This window comes from Leucopleurus acutus, assembly GCF_964270905.1.
Source record: "Leucopleurus acutus genome assembly, chromosome: 2".
Taxonomy (NCBI): Eukaryota; Metazoa; Chordata; class Mammalia; order Artiodactyla; family Delphinidae; genus Leucopleurus; species Leucopleurus acutus.
Genome location: NC_139143.1, coordinates 1,359,050 through 1,377,951, shown reverse-complemented (window position 1 = coordinate 1,377,951; position 18,902 = coordinate 1,359,050). Strand labels below are relative to the sequence as shown.

At 61.3% G+C, this 18,902-nt stretch overlaps 2 protein-coding genes across 2 annotated transcripts; both read right to left on the bottom strand.

Annotated features, from left to right (window-relative positions):
• Positions 1 to 344: 344 nt before the first annotated feature.
• Positions 345 to 8,772, bottom strand: ARL8A (ARF like GTPase 8A). The gene is made up of 7 exons (XM_082834195.1): positions 8,489 to 8,772; positions 4,215 to 4,295; positions 3,845 to 3,918; positions 2,432 to 2,525; positions 2,170 to 2,237; positions 1,856 to 1,926; positions 345 to 1,392 (listed from the first exon to the last, which is right to left on the bottom strand). The coding sequence occupies exons 1-7, from the start codon at positions 8,609 to 8,611 to the stop codon at positions 1,343 to 1,345; spliced, it is 561 nt and encodes a 186-aa protein (XP_082690321.1). The 5' UTR covers positions 8,612 to 8,772; the 3' UTR covers positions 345 to 1,342.
• Positions 8,773 to 10,931: 2,159 nt separating this feature from the next.
• On the bottom strand, positions 10,932 to 18,673 carry PTPN7 (protein tyrosine phosphatase non-receptor type 7). The gene is given in 11 exon segments (XM_082832881.1): positions 10,932 to 11,334; positions 11,494 to 11,634; positions 12,431 to 12,544; positions 13,851 to 14,008; positions 14,647 to 14,757; positions 15,082 to 15,219; positions 16,350 to 16,426; positions 17,569 to 17,653; positions 17,941 to 18,124; positions 18,533 to 18,609; positions 18,611 to 18,673. Coding segments are annotated over 10 exon segments (1,086 nt in total). The 5' UTR covers positions 18,659 to 18,673; the 3' UTR covers positions 10,932 to 11,334; positions 11,494 to 11,540.
• Positions 18,674 to 18,902: the final 229 nt, after the last annotated feature.

Sequence of the window (18,902 nt, the reverse complement as noted above, 5' to 3'; positions counted from 1 at the left end):
CTCTGGCTGCAGGTGGGGGCCTGGACAGACTCCAGAAAGCGGGCTCCGTCCCGCACACACCGGGTGCAGCCGGGCAGTTCCGGACACAGACCCCCTCCATTCCCCTGGCAGCTGCTGGCTCAGAGCTGGGGACACAGGAAGGTCCGACTAGAGGAGGCGGCAGGGCAGGAGCCGGCGCGCTCGCGGGGGCTGCTCTGTGAAGGGCCATTGTGCGCCCGGGCGAGCGCGTGCCTCCCTTTGGCTGGGTGCGCCCAGGGTCGGGAACCAGAGTCCCCAGCCTGTCGGGCCGTGGACAGAAAAAAAAACCACACCGCGCACCCCCCCAACACAAAATTGTCATTTATTCTTGTTGTTGTTAGGAGGCAAAAAAATGTACAGTTACAAGAATCATTTTCCAAACAGAGGTTAAATATGAGCTGAAAAGTGTAAAAAAGGAAGAGGGACATCACTTTACAAATCATTAAACAAACAGAAAACAAAACCCAAAGAACCAACCCCCCATGCCGAGTTCTCTCCTTGTGCAACTCTGCAAAACGAGAACAGAAAATGAGGTGGCCCGTGGAGGTGAGGGCCCGGGGAGGGCCCGGAGCTGGGAGCCAGGAACAGGCGGGAGGGGCTGCTAGGGCGCTGGCCTCCTGCCCCTTCGGCCCCCGGTCTCCGGCGCCTGCTTGTGCCTGGTGGCCATGCTGAGGCTGGGGGCAGAGAAGGGCGTCTCCGGAAGCTCCCGTCAGCCTGTGACATTCAAACACTGCGGAGACAGGCCAGACTGGGAAGTGGAGACAAACGGGACGTGGGGACGGACACCCGTGCCTGGGCTGGTACCTGCCCCTGTGCCAGCCTCACCTTTCTTGATCTGAACCGGCCCCAGCTAACCCCGCTATTCTCCTTCTCTCCAGACCGCCCCCTCCCAGATCCTGACTGGCCCCTGCAGCATCAAATGGTTGATTTTAGTCTTTGCTTAAATTAAAACATTAAAATATATATACATATATATACTGTACACACAGGACAATAACAGAAGAGTGTGGGAAAGGGAAGCAGGGAGCGGGACAGGAGAGGAGGCGGGGCTGTGGGGCGGGGCTTCAGAGGGGGAGGGAAGCAGGGCGGCGGAGAGACAAAGGGAGAGGGGAGGGGGGAGGTTAGAGGACCGGAGGGGAGCAATTTATTTTACAATAAAATCGGGAGTTCAAACCTCAGCAGAACAGGACTCTGGGACCCCCAGAGGGCCCCTCCCCACACCAAGTAAGGAGGGGTGGGCTTGGGGGGCGGCGGGGGGAGGGGGCGGGAGCTCGGCTTCAGATCCGGAGGGCGGTCCCTGGTCCGAGGGGGCGGGGCCGCAGTCTCAGCTTCTCCGTGACTTTGAGTGCTGGATAAGCCACTGTAGGGTGATGTCTGCGGGGCAAGAGAGTAGGTTACAGGGCTTCAGGGCTGGTTCTCCTGAGGGTAGAGCACACACCTGGCCGGGGCGGGGGGGGGGAAGGGGGCGCGCTGCAGCTAGGGTCAACTCTAAGGGCATCACAAGCCCAGCTTCCAGCTGCCAAGCTCCGAACAGCCCCTGATGGGTGCAAGGGCGTCTGGCTGCGGTGAAAGAGACGGAGCCATAGGACGAGTCCCTCAGACCAGAAGGGTCCGACCCTACGACGTCACAGGCAGGGAGTGAGCCCCAAGGAGAGGGGGGATTTGCCCACGATCACACACCAGTTGACGGCAGAGCTGGGGTGATGCTCAGCATCGGGGCTTCCCGCTGCCTGTCCTGCCCAGGAGAGCCACGGCGCTCCGGGCTCCAAGGAGAGAGCCACCGGCTGCCTTCCCCTCCTGCCCCTCCCCGCGAGCGCAGCGACGCCCCCAGACCCACCGATGTTGTCCTTTTCTTTGCAGGAGATGGAGTAGCAGCAGATCTCTCGGTCCTGGATGGCAGACAGATTCCTGCAGGGGACCAGAGCTGTCTGCTGAGGTTGCCACTGAGCAAGGGGCTGGGGGCCGGGGGCCGGGCGCGGGGGCGGTCGGGGATAGAGGGACGGGGAGGGGGAGGGGCGAAGGGCGGGGCTCGGGCAGGCGCGCTCTAGCGCCACCAAGCGGTGGGCGCCGAGAGCAGCAACGAGCCCTCCGCTCTGGCGCCTGGGAGTTTGGGGAGCAGGGAGGAAGGACAGGGAAGAGTGGCCAACTCACATTTTCTCGATCAGCTCCTTCTCATCCAAGGCTCCCGGGAGGTCTCGCTTGTTGCCCAGGACTAGGACCTGCCGAGAAGGGAGGGCAGGGCTCGGTCCAGGGCAGCCACGGCCAGGCTGCCCCGAGAAGGGGGCTGGCTTCCGCAGCCCCGTTGCATCCACACCCCTCCCGCCCCCCACCGCCAGCAGTGTTTACCCCCACCTGCCCCCAGCGGTCCCCGGCCGGCCGAGCCCCCGACCCTCCCACTCCACTCGGGGCTGACCGGGATGCCCTGCAGCTGGGGCTTGTCCAGTAGGTTGTGGAGTTCATTCTTGGAGGCCTCAATCTTCTCTTGGTCAGCGGCATCCACCATGTACCTGGGGGGCGGCAGGTGGGGACAAGCTGACACCACAGGGGGGGAAGGAGCTGCAGCAGCTCTGGCTCGACACCCGGGGTCTCCGCCACCTGGGACGGCTCAGGCAGGTGCTCTGAGAATGTCTTCTGAACTGATGGGAGTGAGAACCTGCAGGGGCTGCTGCGGCCTGCCCTTGTCCCATCCCCCAGACCTCTGGAGAAGCTGCCGCTCCGGTGGCAGCGCTGGGCCCCATAGGATTAGACCTAAGTCCTTCCCAGAGTGACCCGCTTATGTTCTCAGGGCAGGGCTGGCTAGACAAGGGGGTGAAAACAGCAAAGGAAGCCCCAGAAGACTTTCTTGCATCAAAATGTTTTTTTAAAAATCAGGTTGGGGACTTCCCTGGTGGTCCAGTGGTTATAGGACTCGGAGCTTCCACTGCAGGGGGCAAGGGTTGGATCACCGGTCTGGGAACTAAGAGCCTTCATGCTGTGCGGCCAAAAAATTTTTTTAAATAATAAGAATAATAAAAACAAATCTGGTTACTGGGTGTAAGATAGGCTACAAAAATGTACTTTACAACACGGGGAATAGAGCCAATATTTTGATATAACTGTAAATGGAGTGTCACTTTTAAAAACTATAAAAAAAATAAAAATACATAAAAATTTAAATTTAAAAATCAGATTAAAAACAACGAAAGCTGGGCTTCCCTGGTGGCGCAGTGGTTGAGAGTCCGCCTGTCGATGCAGGGGACATGGGTTCGTGCCCCGGTCCGGGAAGATCCCACATGCCGCGGAGAGTCTGGGCCCGTGAGCCGTGGCCGCTGAGCCTGCGCGTCCGGAGCCTGTGCTCCGCAACGGGAAAGGCCGCAGCGGTGAGAGGCCCGTGTACCGCAAAAAAAAAAAAAACCAAACAACGAAAGCTAAATGATCTTTTGTTTGGGCATATATATACGTAGAATAAAATTATTTTTAAAAAGCAAGGGAGAGAATTCCCTGGCAGTCCAGTGGTTAGCACTCGGCGCTCACTGCCAAGGGCCTGGGTTCAATCCCTGGTTGGGGAACTAAGATCCCACAAGCTGTGTGGCACGGCCAACAATGAAAGGAAAAAAAAAAAGCAAGGGAATGAATCACTAAATCATACAAAATTCAGGATAAGGGTGAGTCTGGGTTGGGGGTAGGCAGGGAGACGAGGAGGGACACACAGATGCTTCAGCATGAAGTGGTCAGTCCTCTGGTTCTCAGACTGGCTGGTGGGCGTCCAGAGCGTGTGTCAAAGCAAAGGCAGCTGCACACAGGTGTGAGTCACCTGCCAACGACCACGGCCCTGCTGCACACTTACACGATGGCGCTCACTCCTCGGCAGTAGCGCTCCCACATGCTGCGGAAGCGGGGCTGTCCCCCGATGTCCCAGAGCTGAGCAAGAGAGGTGAGCGGGTGTCAGCAGCAGGCAGGCCCCCAATCCATCCTGGCTCCCACGTGCCCCCCGCCTGCCCCACCGGAATTCCTTCTCTCTCTACGTCCCTGACTCTTAAGCCTACCTGAGCTCTTTCCCCAACTATCCGGTCGGACCCAAGCCTCTGCTTTCCTCTAGCTTCTCCTCCGGAGGCCCGACACATACAGACACGTGCACACACGCGCACACGTGCACACGCACACACACATCCTCTGCGGCCGTGGGCCTGCGCCCAGGGGCCAGCTCGGCCGCGCACCTTGATGGTCACGTTCCCTTTGGTGATCTTGCGCATGTTGAAGCCCACGGTGGGGATCATGTCCTCATTGAACTGTCCCGACTGGAAGGAAGAGTCAGAATTGGAAAAGGGGCAAAAATCGCCAGGACCCAGATGCGCTGTCCGCGGCGGCCACGGACCAAAAGGCTGCGGGAATGAAGCAGAGAGGCCAGGCCGGAGCCTCTCAGGCGCCCCAGTGTCCCGGGCAGCTCCCGTGCGCCCCCTGCTTTCAAGCAAGACGGGCCATGACCAAGCCCGGTGTCCACCTCACACCCGAGCTCCCGGGACAAAGAGGCCCCTCGAAGTCGCTCGACCAGGATGGAGAAAGTCCTTCCTGAGGTCTAACCCACCTCTCTGTTGTTAGACCAGAGCCCCCTTTCTGTATCTAGCCCCCGCTGCAGCAGGTCACGTTAAACAATCTAGGTTTACACTTTCACGTGGTAGTCAATGTTCACATCAGACTGAGGGTCGGTAAGTCAGCCACGCCCCAAAGGCAACGCGCAGCAAGCAACTTCTGGGTTTCTTTGTACTGTACCCATTTGTAGGATGGGTACCCCTCACCGTGCACCCCAACTAGACCCAGAGCTCTTGGGAGAGGAGCCGTGTCTACACTGACATGGGTGAATGTTCATCCAGTAAGTAGAAGTTAACCGTAATTCTGTTTCCCATAACCCACTTTCAAATTCTAACAATTCCCACGTCTCCCCTCTAAACTGTCTCTAAGATTGTTCTAAACTAGCCACAGGACTCTATTAAGGCCAGACCAAACTCCGCTCAAGGTCATCTCCACGTTCACATGTAGGACACCTCCGCTTCTCCCCCAGACGCAAGCTGAAGGAGATGGGGCTTACTTAACCTTGAACCTGAGGGGACAGCCTTGTTCCGTTACGATGTCACTGTCTTCTACCAGGTGGGAGGAGTAATTTGCCTAAGGCCACACAGAGTGGTCAGGGGCTCTGACCATTGGCCAAAGTGTAGGACATGATGGCCTCTCATTCAGAGCCTGTGAGTCTGAATGAAACCCCCCCTGAATGAGACGGATGGATTCCCTTTTATCTTCAGGAATCACCTGAGCTCGTTCACCAAGTCCCTCGGATGTGAGCACTGAATGCCCAGGACTGATGCTCAAGAGAAGACGGATGAGGGTTCCTAACCTGGAGGCCGAAGAGGGGCTCGGAGACCCCCCGAAGGGGCGCACAGTCTGTATGTGCACATTTCTGTTTGTATGCACACGCCTCTGGGGAAAGGGTCTCTGTTTTTTATCAGATATCAAAAGGGTCCAAGAGCCTCTAACAGTGAGGAAACGTGAGGAAAAGGGAGTGCCCTGACGAGGGTTTGCTCTTGGCTAAGCAGGGAGAACCATGTATGCTTTAACTCCACGAACCCCAACAGGGTGCAGGTGGAATGGGGCACCCACTGGGCCCAAGCCCACTCCATCCCCAACCGGGCAGATGAAGAATGTGGTCCTGAGGAAGGAAGCCCAGCTCTTGTTTATCCCTCATCGTGGAGGAGCTTGGACAAGACTCTTGGACCTCTCTGGGCCTCAGGGTTTCCTTCTGTGAAATGGCAGAAAAGGGTTTTGGTTTCCTAAAAATTGGCAAATGGGGCTCACAAAGTGCTTGGAAATGGTTTCCATACATGAGGAACCATCACTGCTCTTTGGCCACCCAGAACATTCACAGGCTCCCATAGAAATGAAAAGCCCAGCCTGGCAGAATGTGATCCTGGACAAAGGAGGGCTCCAGGAGGACCCTCAGGGAGCCAGGCTCCCCGGCCTCAGTATTTCCAGTTCAGCTGTGAATCAGAGCTAAGCTGGAACCAGTCACGACTGCATTTCCCGGCTAAGGCCTCAGATCTCACAAGCTCCTCGTTCAAGGTCAGCAGGCACCCTAACGTCATCTGGAGGAACCCCTGGCTCAGACTTGAACGTCCTCTGGCTCATCCCTCCTGGGTCAGCTCCAACACTCCAAAGTGCTTTCTAGTGAGTCAAAAATCCACCTTCCCAGCTCTACCCCTTGGGTACTCCAACATTAGTTCTTCCCCTGGATGGCCGTTCACACTTGTGAGTATCTGAAAATGGCCTCTTGTTTCCCTCGGGCAAAACATCTCCTACTTTCCGGCAGCACAACTTTTTCAGAACTCAGAGAGTGAGTTCTGGGTTCTCAGATGCGCTGGAGAATCTCTTTGTGGTGCTTCCCAGCTCACATTAGCCAGAGGAGCAGCTTACACATGAGCTCAATTTCTATTTACAGTCGGACTCATACAAGGAGTAGAAAAAACCCAAGTGGGTAAAAGCTAAGACAAAGAAAGGCCACAGGAAGAGGCAAAGGGGATCCAGAAGGTCAGTGGGCACGGGCCAGAGCCCGGGGTCCTGACTCTTCACTTCTTTCTGAAAGACACTCCGCTGGGATCATACACTGGTGGGCGGCAATGCCGTGGCCCTGGAGGAGCTGAGAACTCGGGCACTCCCACTGCAGCCCACAAGGGATGGGTGTTCTGAAGAAGCCTCTTTCTAGGGAAATTCAGGCTGCACTTTCAGGATGTGTGAGTTGAGGTGTCAAATTTATGTCATAAACACGAAGGCCCGGCTGGGGGAGGGGAGCCCTCGCTGCACCCCTCGGAAACTCCTGACCCTGGCAGTGCAAGCTGCGATTCTTGGATTCCGTTTCTGACCTGCCAGAGCATCCCATTCTCTGGACACGACCAGGACACGGAACCGCCTGGGTTCCTGTGGACCCCCGCCCAGGAACACAGCTTTGCAAACGCTCTAGGAGGAGAGACTCCCTGGGGACCAGAGGTGATGCCCAGGCTGAGCCACGAGAGTAGCAGCGGCACCGACTGGTCCCCTCTCGGCCTCTCCCTGGAGACAGCTCCCGGATCTCGGCACCTCGGAGCGAAGCCACAGGCCCGCAGGACCCGAGGCCAGGCGTTGCGCTCCTGCTTTTGGAGTCCAAGTCAACACCAGGTCTAACCAGGAGCCTGCGACCAAGGGCCAGCGCCTGGGCAGACAGGAGCCCAGGAACCATCGCGCCAACAAACCCAGCCTGGGCCCGAAGAGCCTGTGCTGCTGGGTGAGCGGCCAGGAGCCCCTGGGCAGAGGTCATCGCAAACACGTTTGGGAAAGGAAGCCAGTGCCCAAACACGCCATCGTGGGGTACCTGCCCCCCAGTCTCCCTCCACCCTTCTCTGCGAGGGTGGGCAGGAGGCAGGCAGGGGAGGTACCCAGGCTGGCAGGTCACACTTCTCTGCTGACCCGTCATGTATGGCCGCTCCACAGCTCTCAGAAACCCCCGTCTGCGGACGAGGGCCGGGTCCCCGGACACTTCAGCTCTGCCCAAGCCTTCCTCAGCCCCACATGCCCAGCCCAGCCCTCTCGGAAATGCAGGCCGCAGCCACTACTGCAGCTCAGCTCAAACACCCAGGGAGCTCATCTTCCCCTTTTTCGAGGCAGATTTTAACTCCTCCCCACGACTGCCCTGGCGCTGAAAGGCTTACACTTGCCCACCTTGGTCTTGATGACCCAAAGCCCTCAGAGCCACTCTCCCCTGTGTCCCCAGAGTGGACCTGCCCCTCCACCTCCAACTCATCCTCTGGGTCCGAAGCACCTCCTTCTCCCCTGCAACTTCCGGGCCAGGCGGGGACTCCGAGCTCCCTTTAGGATGCAGTGCGTCCTCCCCGGACCCCCAGCTGGACGCCACGGTCGGGGAGAGGTTCCCCGTGGAGAAGGAGTCTGGGCTGGAGCCCAGGGCCTCTGCCGATTCCACTCCCCCCAGGGATCCCTCCCCCCCCCCAACACCCTCGTCAATAGCACCGGGGCTTCCTCTTCCGGCCAGGAGGGGTTAATCCCCCGGGGTGGGGCCGGGCCGGCCCGGGCCCCCTCCCCCAGCCTCGCGGGCATCCGTCCTGCGACCCTCCGCGCGCCGCACGGGCAGGCCCTGCACTTTCGCCCCGTCATGCGCCAGGGTGCGGGTGCCGGAGGGGGCCCGTCTCCGCGGGCGGCGGTCCCTCTGGCCTCGTGACACCCTCGGCGCCGCCGGTCCTGGGGCCCGGGCCGCGTCCCCTCGTCCCCCGCCCCTGCGCCCGGCCGTGCCATCCCGGCCCGGGCGCGCGCCGCCGGGTCCCCAGGGCCGTGCTAGGCCCCGCGCGCCCGGGCCCGCGTCTCCCCGCCGGCGCCAGTCGTGCCGGCCACGCCAGGCGGCGACCCGCTCGGCTGGGCGCGGCGGGGACCTGAGGCCCGGCCGGCCGGCGCCCCGTACCGCGATCACGTTGACGAAGGTGGTCTTGCCCGAGTACTGCAGCCCGACCAGCGTGAGCTCCATCTCCTCCTTCCAGAAGAGGGCCTTGAACCAGTCCAGAAGCTTGTTGAACAAAGCGATCATGGTCGCTGCGCCGGCCGCGCCCGGTGCCGGCTCCCCGCCGCCCCTCGTGCCCTCGCGCTGCGGCCGGAGCGGCCCCTCCCCGGTGCGGCCCGGCTCCGGACTCGGTGCGGGCGGAGGCTCGGCTGGAGCGCGCGGCCGCCAACGACTCGCTGCCGGATCGGCGCGCCGATGGGTGTGGCCTCCGCGCGTCCTTCTCCTCCCGGTCGCCGTCCTCCTCGCAGTCGTCCTCCTCCTCGTCCTCTTCCTCCGCCCGCGCGGCCGCCGGCCCTGCTCGCCCCCGAGCGGGCGCGCTCCTCCTGGCCGGGCCGGGCGGGCCGGGCTGCGGGTACGCTGGGCGGGGCGCCCGCGGCCTTCGGGGCGGGCCGGGCTGCTGTGCGCTAGGGGCCCTTGGGGAAAGAGCTCCGATTGTTTTTCGCCTTCCCGGGTTGCCGTGCCCCGATTGGCACCCGCTTCCTTCTTACAGGGCGGTGGGCCCGAGGTGGGCGAGGGCCCCGTTGAGCGGGACCATTTCCAGGGTGGAGGATGGTGGTCCGTGGCTTCCCAGGAAGCGGGGACGATGTCTCTAAGATCTTTTGTTCCCTAAGTCCTTGCCTCTGAGCATCTCTGGGTACCGGAGCCCCAGTGGAGGGGAACATCCACCTGTGAGGCCTCGTTAACCACGAGGTACCAGGGCCACTTGCTTAGGAAGCCTCTGGCCCACAGTGACTTTTACTGGGACCACCATGATACTAAAGAGAGAGAGTCCTGCGAGGGGTTTCCCGCGAGGGAGGTTTGTGGCAGATGAAAAAAGTTGGCCTGTTTTGGTAAAAACCAAAGTTTTCTTCAGGAGAGCTGGCGGTAGGAGGTGTGGGGCTTGCAGAGATGCTGGTCCTGGGAGGACCCAACCCCGGGGCTGCTGGACCCCCTGAGCCCACACCCCGCTTTGGGCGTGCCTTCCTACTTGGCCTCCACAGGCACTCACGTGGCGTCTGTGGTTTTAGTCAAAGGTGTGTAAAATTTCAATCTGAACCACACCTGCCAAGCCCAGCCCAGTTGACCCCAGATGATCTGTTGCCGAAGTGGAGGAATCACAAGGTCCTGGCCCTGTGCAGTATCCTGGGTTATTAACTTATTAACTTACATGGGCTTTCTAGTCCTTGCCCTTTGTGAGTCCCTCTCTAGCGCCTAAGGAACGCCCCTGTCCGTTGCCCAGACTGACTCCAGTGTCACTTTGTGTCACGCGGCCCTGGAAGGGCTGGAAAAGTGCACGTCTGGGGTGGAGGTCAGCAGCCTGTTCTTGGCCTGTGGATTCTCACTCTCTCTACTGATGTAAAGAGGCTCCAGAGGCCTGAGAGGAAGAGGGACAGAAGGAATGACTCAGTCATCCGCGAAGTCTTTATTTTCCCACCTGGTCGCTCTTCAGAGCCTGTCCTCAAGCTCTGGGACGGGGTTGGGGTAACAGCACCCAGGGAGGGGAGCCTGCCACCTGTGCGGTGGCTTTCCTCCTGTGGGGTCTGAGCTCAGGGAGGACCAGGCGCCTGACGGCCCAGCACCCAGCGCCACGGGCCCCGGGAGTGCCTCTCATAGGGCAGGAAAGCTTCAGGAGGGTGTGAGCCCATTCCCATGTGGTGAGGAAGGAGGAGACCAGCAGAAGCATTAGGAAGTCACCCTCGGTTCCAATGCTGCATGTTTGCCAGAAGCACTGTCTGAGGGAAAGGCCAGCTGTTCTCCGGGACCCAGCTCCTTGGGGGGTTCCTCGGAGAACTGGCCCCCGCAAAGGCAGCCCCCAGGGGCCAAACACCTGGAAGGATGGTGCCTGCCTTTCCCCCATGGGCAGCCCATCTCGGATTCAAGGATGAAGGATTTGGATGCCTCCCTGGGGTGTGGTGGTCAGCCCTGACATAGAGCTGGGGGGCCCCGGACATCACGTGGATGTGAGGTGCGGAGGGGAGTTAGCTCTCCGGGGTAGACTATGGGGGGTCCAGGTTCAGCCTGAGCCCCTGGGTCCACGTAGGTGCTTTAACCCGGGTCGCTCATGGCAACAGCCAGCCGTCCAGGTGTGCTCTGCAGGGAGGCGGCCATGGCGGGGCTGCTTGTCTGAAGTCAGGCAGTGCCCTCGGCCCCATGCTCGTCTCTTGTGTCCTCCCTGGGTACTCGGGGTCCCTTCTGGGGTCCGAAGGCAGGCAGAGGATGCTGGACCTCCCTGGAGAGTAGCTGGGGTGGGTGGCCGGCAGCTACGGAGGCAGGGGCAGCCGTCTGGGCCTCCGAGGGGTCCACACACTTTCCCTCTTCTAGAGAGTTCAACTGTCCCACCAGGTTAGCTCCATAGCCTGCTCCCCGGACTCTCGTGTGGGCACAGGGGCAGTCTGGTCCCTGCTCTCTTTGGGGGGTGTCCAGCCTCACGGATGTGGGTGAAGAGGCCCTGCTAGGATGCTGAGGACTTGGCCCAGGTAGCACCAGGCTTTTCCCAGCTCAGGTCATCGGCCTGTTCTCGGGCTGGGCCAGGGTGGGGGGTGATCTTGGGGTCACTCTCTCGCCAGCCCCAGGAAGGGGGTGCAGCTGGAGTGGCTTCTAGGTGCTCCTCTGGTGGTTCTCCCCCGGTGGCAGTAAAGCACCTGATGTCCATGTCCGAGGAGGAGACTGAGGCCCACGCGGCGTTGCAGGGACCAGGATGCCCGGGCCTCTTTCCCAGCTCTTGTGAAGGTCAGCCGCCAGCTTTACGCTCGGAGGGACGTGGGGGGCCTCTGCAGGGAGCAGAGGAGTGGGCAGTGCTGAAGGACAGTGTCTAGCCCTGTCCTCACCGCCCAGCTTCCTGTGACCCCAGACACACCCCGAGGGGCACCCTGTTCCCATGCCCACTCAGGGGGTTCCCCAGGTCACAAGGCCCACTTTCCCGAACCCACCTTCCCAGGCCCAGGGAGGCGGCCCTGCGCGGGGGCGGGTGCCAGGGTCAGGGGCTGGGCTCCTCCGGCAGCTGGGCGGCATACAAGGCCAAGGTGTGGTGCAGGAACTCGTACTGCTCCGCGGTCTGGATCATGCCCCCCCTGTGGGGAGAGGTGCACAGGCCGTGAATGGCGGTCCAGAGGGGAGAGCCTGAGCTTCCCGAAGGCCTGTCGGGCTCCTCCTTCCAGGTGCGTCCTCTCTGCAGCGGACCCCTCCCGCCGCACCCTCCCCAGCCCGCGGTGGGGGGTAGGAGGGGCCCCACGCGGGCAGGCGTCTTCTCTGACCCTTCAGCTCCTGGGGAAGAACCAGCCCCTGAGTCCCCAGGCTGGGCCAGGAACATTCCTGACCCCAAGACTTCCTCTTCCTGGTAATCTTAGAAGTAATAATTCTATATATGTGTGTAGTAGGTGCTCGTGTTCCCCAAATACTTTCACATCAGTTAACTCATTCCTTACAGCAGCTCTCTGGGGAAAGGGCCATTGTCTCTCTCTAGATAAAGAAATGGGGACCCAGGGAAGCACAGTGACAGCTCGGTGAGATGCACCCTGGTCCTCTCTCTCCAAATCCAGTGAGCTCTGTGCATCGCCTATGGCCACCTCGTTTCTAGAACCAACTGTACTCTTTCCCCCCACCTTTCCCCTGAGTAGGGAATTTGGAAAAACAGAGACAAGAAACAGAAGAGATTGAAAGCTCGGGTAAATCCACAGGGTGGCCCATTTAACTCTAGGCGCCCCACCTCTGCCCCCCGCCCCGCCCCCCGCCAGAGAGCTACAATTCTAGATAGAGATTCTCGCCAGGGTGTGAGCTGCAAAAGAACAGCTTTGAGCAAAAGGGGCCCCTTCCTCTCGCACAGGAAGTGCCTGGTGGTGAAGGGCCCCGCTCAGTCCGCAGACCCACCTGTCCAGCCGCAGCTGGCACACGATGCCCAGAATGTCCACTTCCCCTAGGGCCTTCAGCTGTTGGCAGCCAATGCGGGTGGCGATGAAGCAGCCAGTCCGGCCGATCCCTGCGCTGGGTCCAGGGGTCCAGGGAGGGGGTGGGGAGGTCACAGGGGGCCGGGTGGGTGGGGAACAGAAGGGAAATAGGGATGCCTCCACGGGGCGCGGGGCGGCCACGGGGGCGTCTGCATCCCTCGCTGGCCTCCCCCTAAAGCCGGTCCGGGTCACCCTCGGGTCCCTGTGGGCGTTTTGAGGAGCTCCCTCCTGCTCGGTGGGGGGCAGCAACTTCCTGCTGACGGTGCCTATGCTGGGCTGGATGACCCTGCGGAACGTCCTTCCCTAACCACGCCGCGTCCTCACAGCTGCTGGCGCCCGGCCCCCTTGCCCGCCTCGGTCCTGCCCACAGTCCTGTCCCTTCTGCTCTGTCCTGCCCTTAACTTCCTCCCTTCTTCAGGAAGTCTTCCCCTGTGAGCCCCGGACCTCCCAGCACTGCGTCTGGGTGCACCTGTGGGAGGGGTTTCCCAACCCCTCTGCCTGTGCTTTTGGCCGCTGTGTTCTAGTTAGAATATGCATCCCGAATGCTTTCCATATTTTAAGTCTGTCCCCTGCATCACTCCACTTCTTACCCTGTGGCCTAAGTATTCTTTGTAACTGGCAAATCCAGTTTTCCGAGCCAGTCCCGTGAGGCCCCTCGTCACTTATCTTCCAGGCTTTTTCGTCCTTGCCCCCTTCGCATGTGACTCCGGCCCCTACTCGCTGACTCTGCTCCCAGCACCGTGTCAGTTTCTAAACTGCACCCCTGGGCCTTTGCACGTGCTGCTCCATCTGCCTGGCAGGCTTCCCCGCCCACCCCCAACATCTTCGCTTCGCTAATCCACCTTTCAGGTCTTAGCTTGGCTTAGAGGTCATTTCTCCCGGAAGATGTTCTCTGGCCAAAGTCTGGGCTGGGCGACTTCGTTCTGTGCCCCCCCACACTCCCCATTATGTCCTCATGCTGCGTCCTGTTCGTTTCGTTGGCTGTCTTTCCCACCAGACCATAAAACTTGGCAGAAACCAAACCGTCTTGTTCACAGCTGTCTCATCTAACACTGTGCCTGGCAATACCAGGTTTTCAGTAAACATTCATGAGTGAATAAATGCGCTTCCTGACAGCGGGGATCATGTTCGTCTCCTGCCTCAGCAGACTGGGAGCTGCCTCTCTGGACTGTGCCTGGGTGTCCAGCCCACACGTCCAGGTTGTGCAGCCAGAGGGAAGGACAGAGCACTTGCTGAATGACCTAGAGTTTCCTGTCCAAGTAAGACCTGGGCCTGCTCTGCTTAGACTCCTTCCCAGGAGGGGCCCAGCGGGGAGGAAGGGCTTCGGGGGAGGGGGCACATACCTGCAGTGGACCACGATGGGCCCAGTGTTGGCAGCCGTCTCTGGGCTGTCCTCCACCTCGGCCACCAGGCGCAGCAGGGGCCCAGCCGACTCTGGGGTCTGGTGGTCAGGCCAGGCCGAGAAGAGGATGTGCTTCACTGACCGGCGCTCTTCCTGGTGCTGGGTGGGGACAAGGCATGAGAACAAGGCACAGGATGAGGGCATCGCCCGTCCCCTTCCCTGGTGCTGGGGCTGGAGGGAGCCCGAGCAGAAGATGCCAGCCTGGTCCCATTCATTTTGCTCCACCGCTCCCTCCTGGGACACCTCTGGGGAGGGCGGAAAGACCCAGGTTCCAGTCCTGGCTCTGCCTCCAGCCAGCACGTGACTTTGGGTGAGTCCCTTGACCTCACTCTCCTCACCTTGAAAATGGGACCATGATGCTCGGAGGAAAGAGAAACGCTTTGGAGAGCAGAAGACGCTACACAATAACAGATGCGTTTTTAGGCCCTTTTACAAGTTATTAAGCATCTTGTCAAACGGCCCGTGGTTCCTCCAGTAGTGACTCCAGGACCCCGCTCCTTCCTCCGGGCGCTTGGCACAGACAGCTGGGCCTTCCTGGCGGTTCCCACATGGATCGTTGGCGCTGCCCTACTGGACTAGAGGCTCCCTGAGGGCGGCACCCACATCCCTCTTCTTCTGGTCCCAAGCAGCTCTTTACATGTGGGTTCAAGCAGGTTTCCCTGAGTAAACCTGTGCCTCCCAGGGAAGTTCCAGAGAGTGAGGGTGGCCCGACTTCCCTGCGGACCAGAGGGCAGTACCTGGATGGTAAGCTGCCTCACGGCGTACTCTGGGCGCTCTCTCACGTCCTGGACCTGGATGCGGAAGGGCCCGTAGGTCTCCTCCTCTGTGGGCCAGTAGTGGACACACTTCTGGGGGGAGGGAGCCGGGAGTCAGGGGCCAGGGCAGAGATGGGAGCAGGGACCCCCACACACACCACCTGCGGCATTTCCACCCCGCTGCGCTGCGCTGCGAGGGCTGGGCTGTCCTGAATTTGACACCTGCAGATAAAGTGCCCCCCCCCCACCCCTGCTTCTGGCTGGGGCTGGCCTCCCTGCCAAGTGTCTCAGGAACTGACAGGTCTCCTCAGCTCCCAGGGGAGGCCCCTGCCCGGAGCTGCCCCAGCAGGGTGTGCTGCAGACGTGGGCGCAGCCTGTCCGTCTGGGTTCGCCGGGGACCGCGCCTCAGCCTCCTACCTCCTTGCCCTCTCGGAGCTGTGTCAGCATGACGATGAGGGACGTCTCCTCCTGCCACACCATCTCCCAGAAGTCTGACACGGTGTTGGGCATAGGGCCCTGGGTGGCGATGTAGGCCTTGTCCTTCCCACCGTATCCCTGCAGGCGGAGGAGGCCAGGGAAGGGTGGGCGGTGAGGCCAGGGCCCTGGGGCGGCCAGACCTGCAGGTGCCGGGCTCAGGTTGCAGCCAGGGACCGTGCAGCCCGGACACACACGTCACAGACACACACACCAGACGCCACATGGTGGACACGACACGGGCTCTGAGTGAGAACATCCGGGTTCCAACCCCTGTTCTGCTCACTGCCTGTGCAGCTGGGAGCGAGTTTCCCAGCTTCTGGTCTGTAAACGGGGAGTAATGGCCGTCCTGCAGCACGTGGTGCAGACCAAACTCTACGAAGTGTGTTGGGTTGAGTCTAGCATCTTTCAGGGCCTCTGTGACTGTCCCCTTCCTCCCCTGCTGCTCTCTATTGAATACTAGCGCAAAAGGCGAAGAAACAGTTCAGTAGTTATCGAGCGGATGTTTCCCTACGTGCTACTTTGTGCGTTTAGCAGCGAGGCGTAGCACACTCCTGCCAGCCTTTTCTCTCTCTTTCAGGATCCTCAGCTTCTTGTTCCTCAGGGGACGGTGAAATCCAGACTCCCCACACTCCCCATCACCGGGCCGCGTTTCCCCCCGCAGGCCGTCGCGGGCTGCGGGCTGTTCACCGGGGCACCCGGCCGCGGTCCCGCCCACTCTGAGCCGCTAGAGGGCGCAGTCTGCACCTGCCGCCTCCCACCCGTGCGGGCTGACGCTGGGGATGGAGCCCAGCTGGCCTCCCCGCCTCCCGGCTCCTCGACTGAAGCCGTCTCCACGAAGGAGGGGCTGCCTGGAGCAGCGAAGGCCAGAGGGGAGGGAGCCTGCCGAGCGCCCCCAGCTGGCGCTGCACCTTCCGTGCAGACCTGGGAGCCGCAGGCTGGGCCTGGCCCGAGCCGCCCTCCGCGCTGTGAGGCTAGCAGGGGCGGCGGGACGGGGTGCGCCCAGGAGACCGGGGTCTTCCTTCCGGCGTCTGACGTCTGCTCTGTGCTCCCGCCTGGCGTCCTGACCTGTTTGCGCCGGCTTGGCTCGGAAGGGCTGTGGCAGCCGTGGTTCGGAGCTGGGACACCAGGTGCCCCAACCACCAGCCGTGCTAGGTGGTGTCCTGGGGGTTCTCTGGACACAGCCCCCCCCTTCTCCGCCGGCGACTCACCCGGATGTAGTTGGCGTTGATATAATCTCCGTCCTCCCGGCTCTGCCCCCGACCCAGACAGACGCGGCTCTGGGGGTCTAGGAAGTAGAAATCAGCAGAGGCCACAGGTCAAAAGGTGACCAGCGAAGCAAACTCACGCAGGGCCAGAGAGAGGAGTCCTGTGCTTGTCATGGCACCTGCGAATAGCAGGTGGCCGATACCTATGGCATTATTTCATATGCACGCAGAAGGGAGCCACAGAATGTTCCTGACCAGCAGTGGGCCATGGTCAAAGAAGTAACTGGGAAGGTTCCCTGGCTGGTGCTGGGCAGGATGGACAAGCGAGGAGAGGGCCTTTACTGAACGACATTCTAGTTTGGAGATCAGTGAGGCGCAGAACAGGGTCATAGCAATACAAATGGAAAAAGAGATATTGTCTCCCGAGAGGCCAGACTGGAACTGAGGCTTCATTCCACCCCCAGGGCGAGTCAGCCTGGCTGGCCGTCTAAGGGGGCCTTTCTCCAACTCCAGTCCAGGCCGGATGAAGAAGCAGGCTCCCCAGGGCCAGCTGGTCTGGACGGAGGGTGCCTCGGGGCCAGGAGCAGGGCAGTCCCCCTTCCTTGAGTGCTAACAGCCCCTGGACTGGCCCAGGCAGGCAGAGGGCTGTGGCCTCCAGACTGGGGGTTCCTGGAGGTGGCCTGGCCAGACAAGGGTGCTCTGAGCGGAGCGGGAGGGGAGAGTGTCCCCAGGCCTCGTGCTCAGAGGGCCTGTGCCTGCCTCTGAAAGACAGGAGGCGCTGACCCCGGGACCGCCATCTGCAGCCTCCTCACCGCGTCCATCTGAGGCCCTCCAGGCCCCTCTCGGGGAGCCGTCCTGACGGGGCCTCTCCCCCCGCAGACCCGTGTGGGCCCTTTCCCATGTGGGAAGAAGAGGAGGAAGGAGGTTTGGTGCAACTGGCTGTGTGACCTCCAGCAAGTTACACAACTTCTCTGTGACCTGGTTTCCTCATTTGTAAAGTGGGGATAAGAACACCATAGACCGGCTTCCTGGGGTCACACCGAGCAGTGCTGGCCTAGCATCACCCTGGCTGTGGTTACTCGCTCCCCTTCCCCGGCCAGGCCCGGATGTGGGCATTCCTCTGCTGGAAGAAGAGCCTCTGCGTACGGCAGCTCTCTCCTGGCTGAGGCTGTGTTCTGCCTTCTGAACACCTCCAGCCCCAGGCCCCTGCCGCAGTCCTTACTTGGCAAGATGGTCTTGTATCGGTCCTTGGAGGCATGGCCAGGAATATCCAGGTCTTCAGGGCTGACAAAGTTTGAGGGGATCTTCTGGCGGGGGGAGGGAGCAAATGAACAGCCACCCCCCTTCCAGCCTCCTCTCCCTCCACCTCTCCTAGTAGAGCTGGGACCCAGCTGTTCCGTCCTGGCATCAGGACGCAGGTCTAGATGTGGCGGAGGGCAGAGGAGGGAGGCTGGGCAGGTTCCTTCCTGGAGACCCCGGGGTTCTCTCTCCCAGGGGCCCAAAGGGGACAGGCCCGCAGGCCAGGGTAGAGTGGTACCAGCTGGCTCTCCTGATTCAGAAGGGCAGTGACGCGGAGGGGACCCCACGTTCTTACCAAGAACTCCTCTTCCAGCTGCTTGGGGCTGGGTGGCTGGTGCTCCAGGGCCCGGCGGGTGAGGGGGCGCCCGGCTGTGCGCAGAAAGTGCAGGGTGACCTCCTGGGGCGTGCGCACCGAGCAGATGGGCTCCACGGTCCCCAGGGACCGCACATCCAGCATCAGAGCCACATTGGAGCCGCGCCTGCAGCACAGACAGCCAGTGCCCCGTGAGCCCACGCGCGCCAGCCTCTGACGGTTATGATTGTTACGGGCATCTCTGGGGGGCGGCTCCTTGTCTCCCCTTGCCCCAGAGGCCCCGGGCCCTGTGCACCTCCACCCCTTGTCAGCCAGAGCTGGTGCCCCCACTTCCCGTTCCCGGCCCGGCCCCTAAAGCTCTGACCAGCATCCAGGCCTGGAGGCCCCGGCCCCCTCCAGGGGTGCTCAACCCCACCTGGGGCTTGGGGCGCAGGTGCGAGGCTGACGCAGAGCTTGTGCCCCAGACAGGTAAAAGGCATGCAAATGACATGCAAATGAGCACATCTGGTTTCCTTCTCCTGGAGAGGTGGCGAGGGTCCCGCAGGAGGGAAGCCCCTCCCGGAGAAGGTCTTACCTCTCCTGCAGGCGCACGTGCTTCTTGGCTGGCACCTGGTCAGGTGGAAGCTGGGTCATGGCTGCCCTCAGGGGAAGGGGTGGCCGGTGGCTGTGCTCTGGAGTGCCCCCCGCGAGCCTGGACCATGCTCGGGCGGGGGGGCTGGGCCCAGGGGAGGCTCACTGGGCCATGACCTTTGACCTCTGGGCTGCCGGGTCGGCCAGAGGAGGCTCCCAGGCCCAGGCCAGCTTTCTGCTCTCTGGCACCTCTGTTTTCACTGGGGTGTCTTCCGTTCCCCAGGAAGTAGTGGTGTTTTCACCCTGGGAAGACCAGGATCTCTGCAGGGGCACCCAGGAGGCGGCAGCCTGTGTTTAGAGTGAGGGCAAGATGA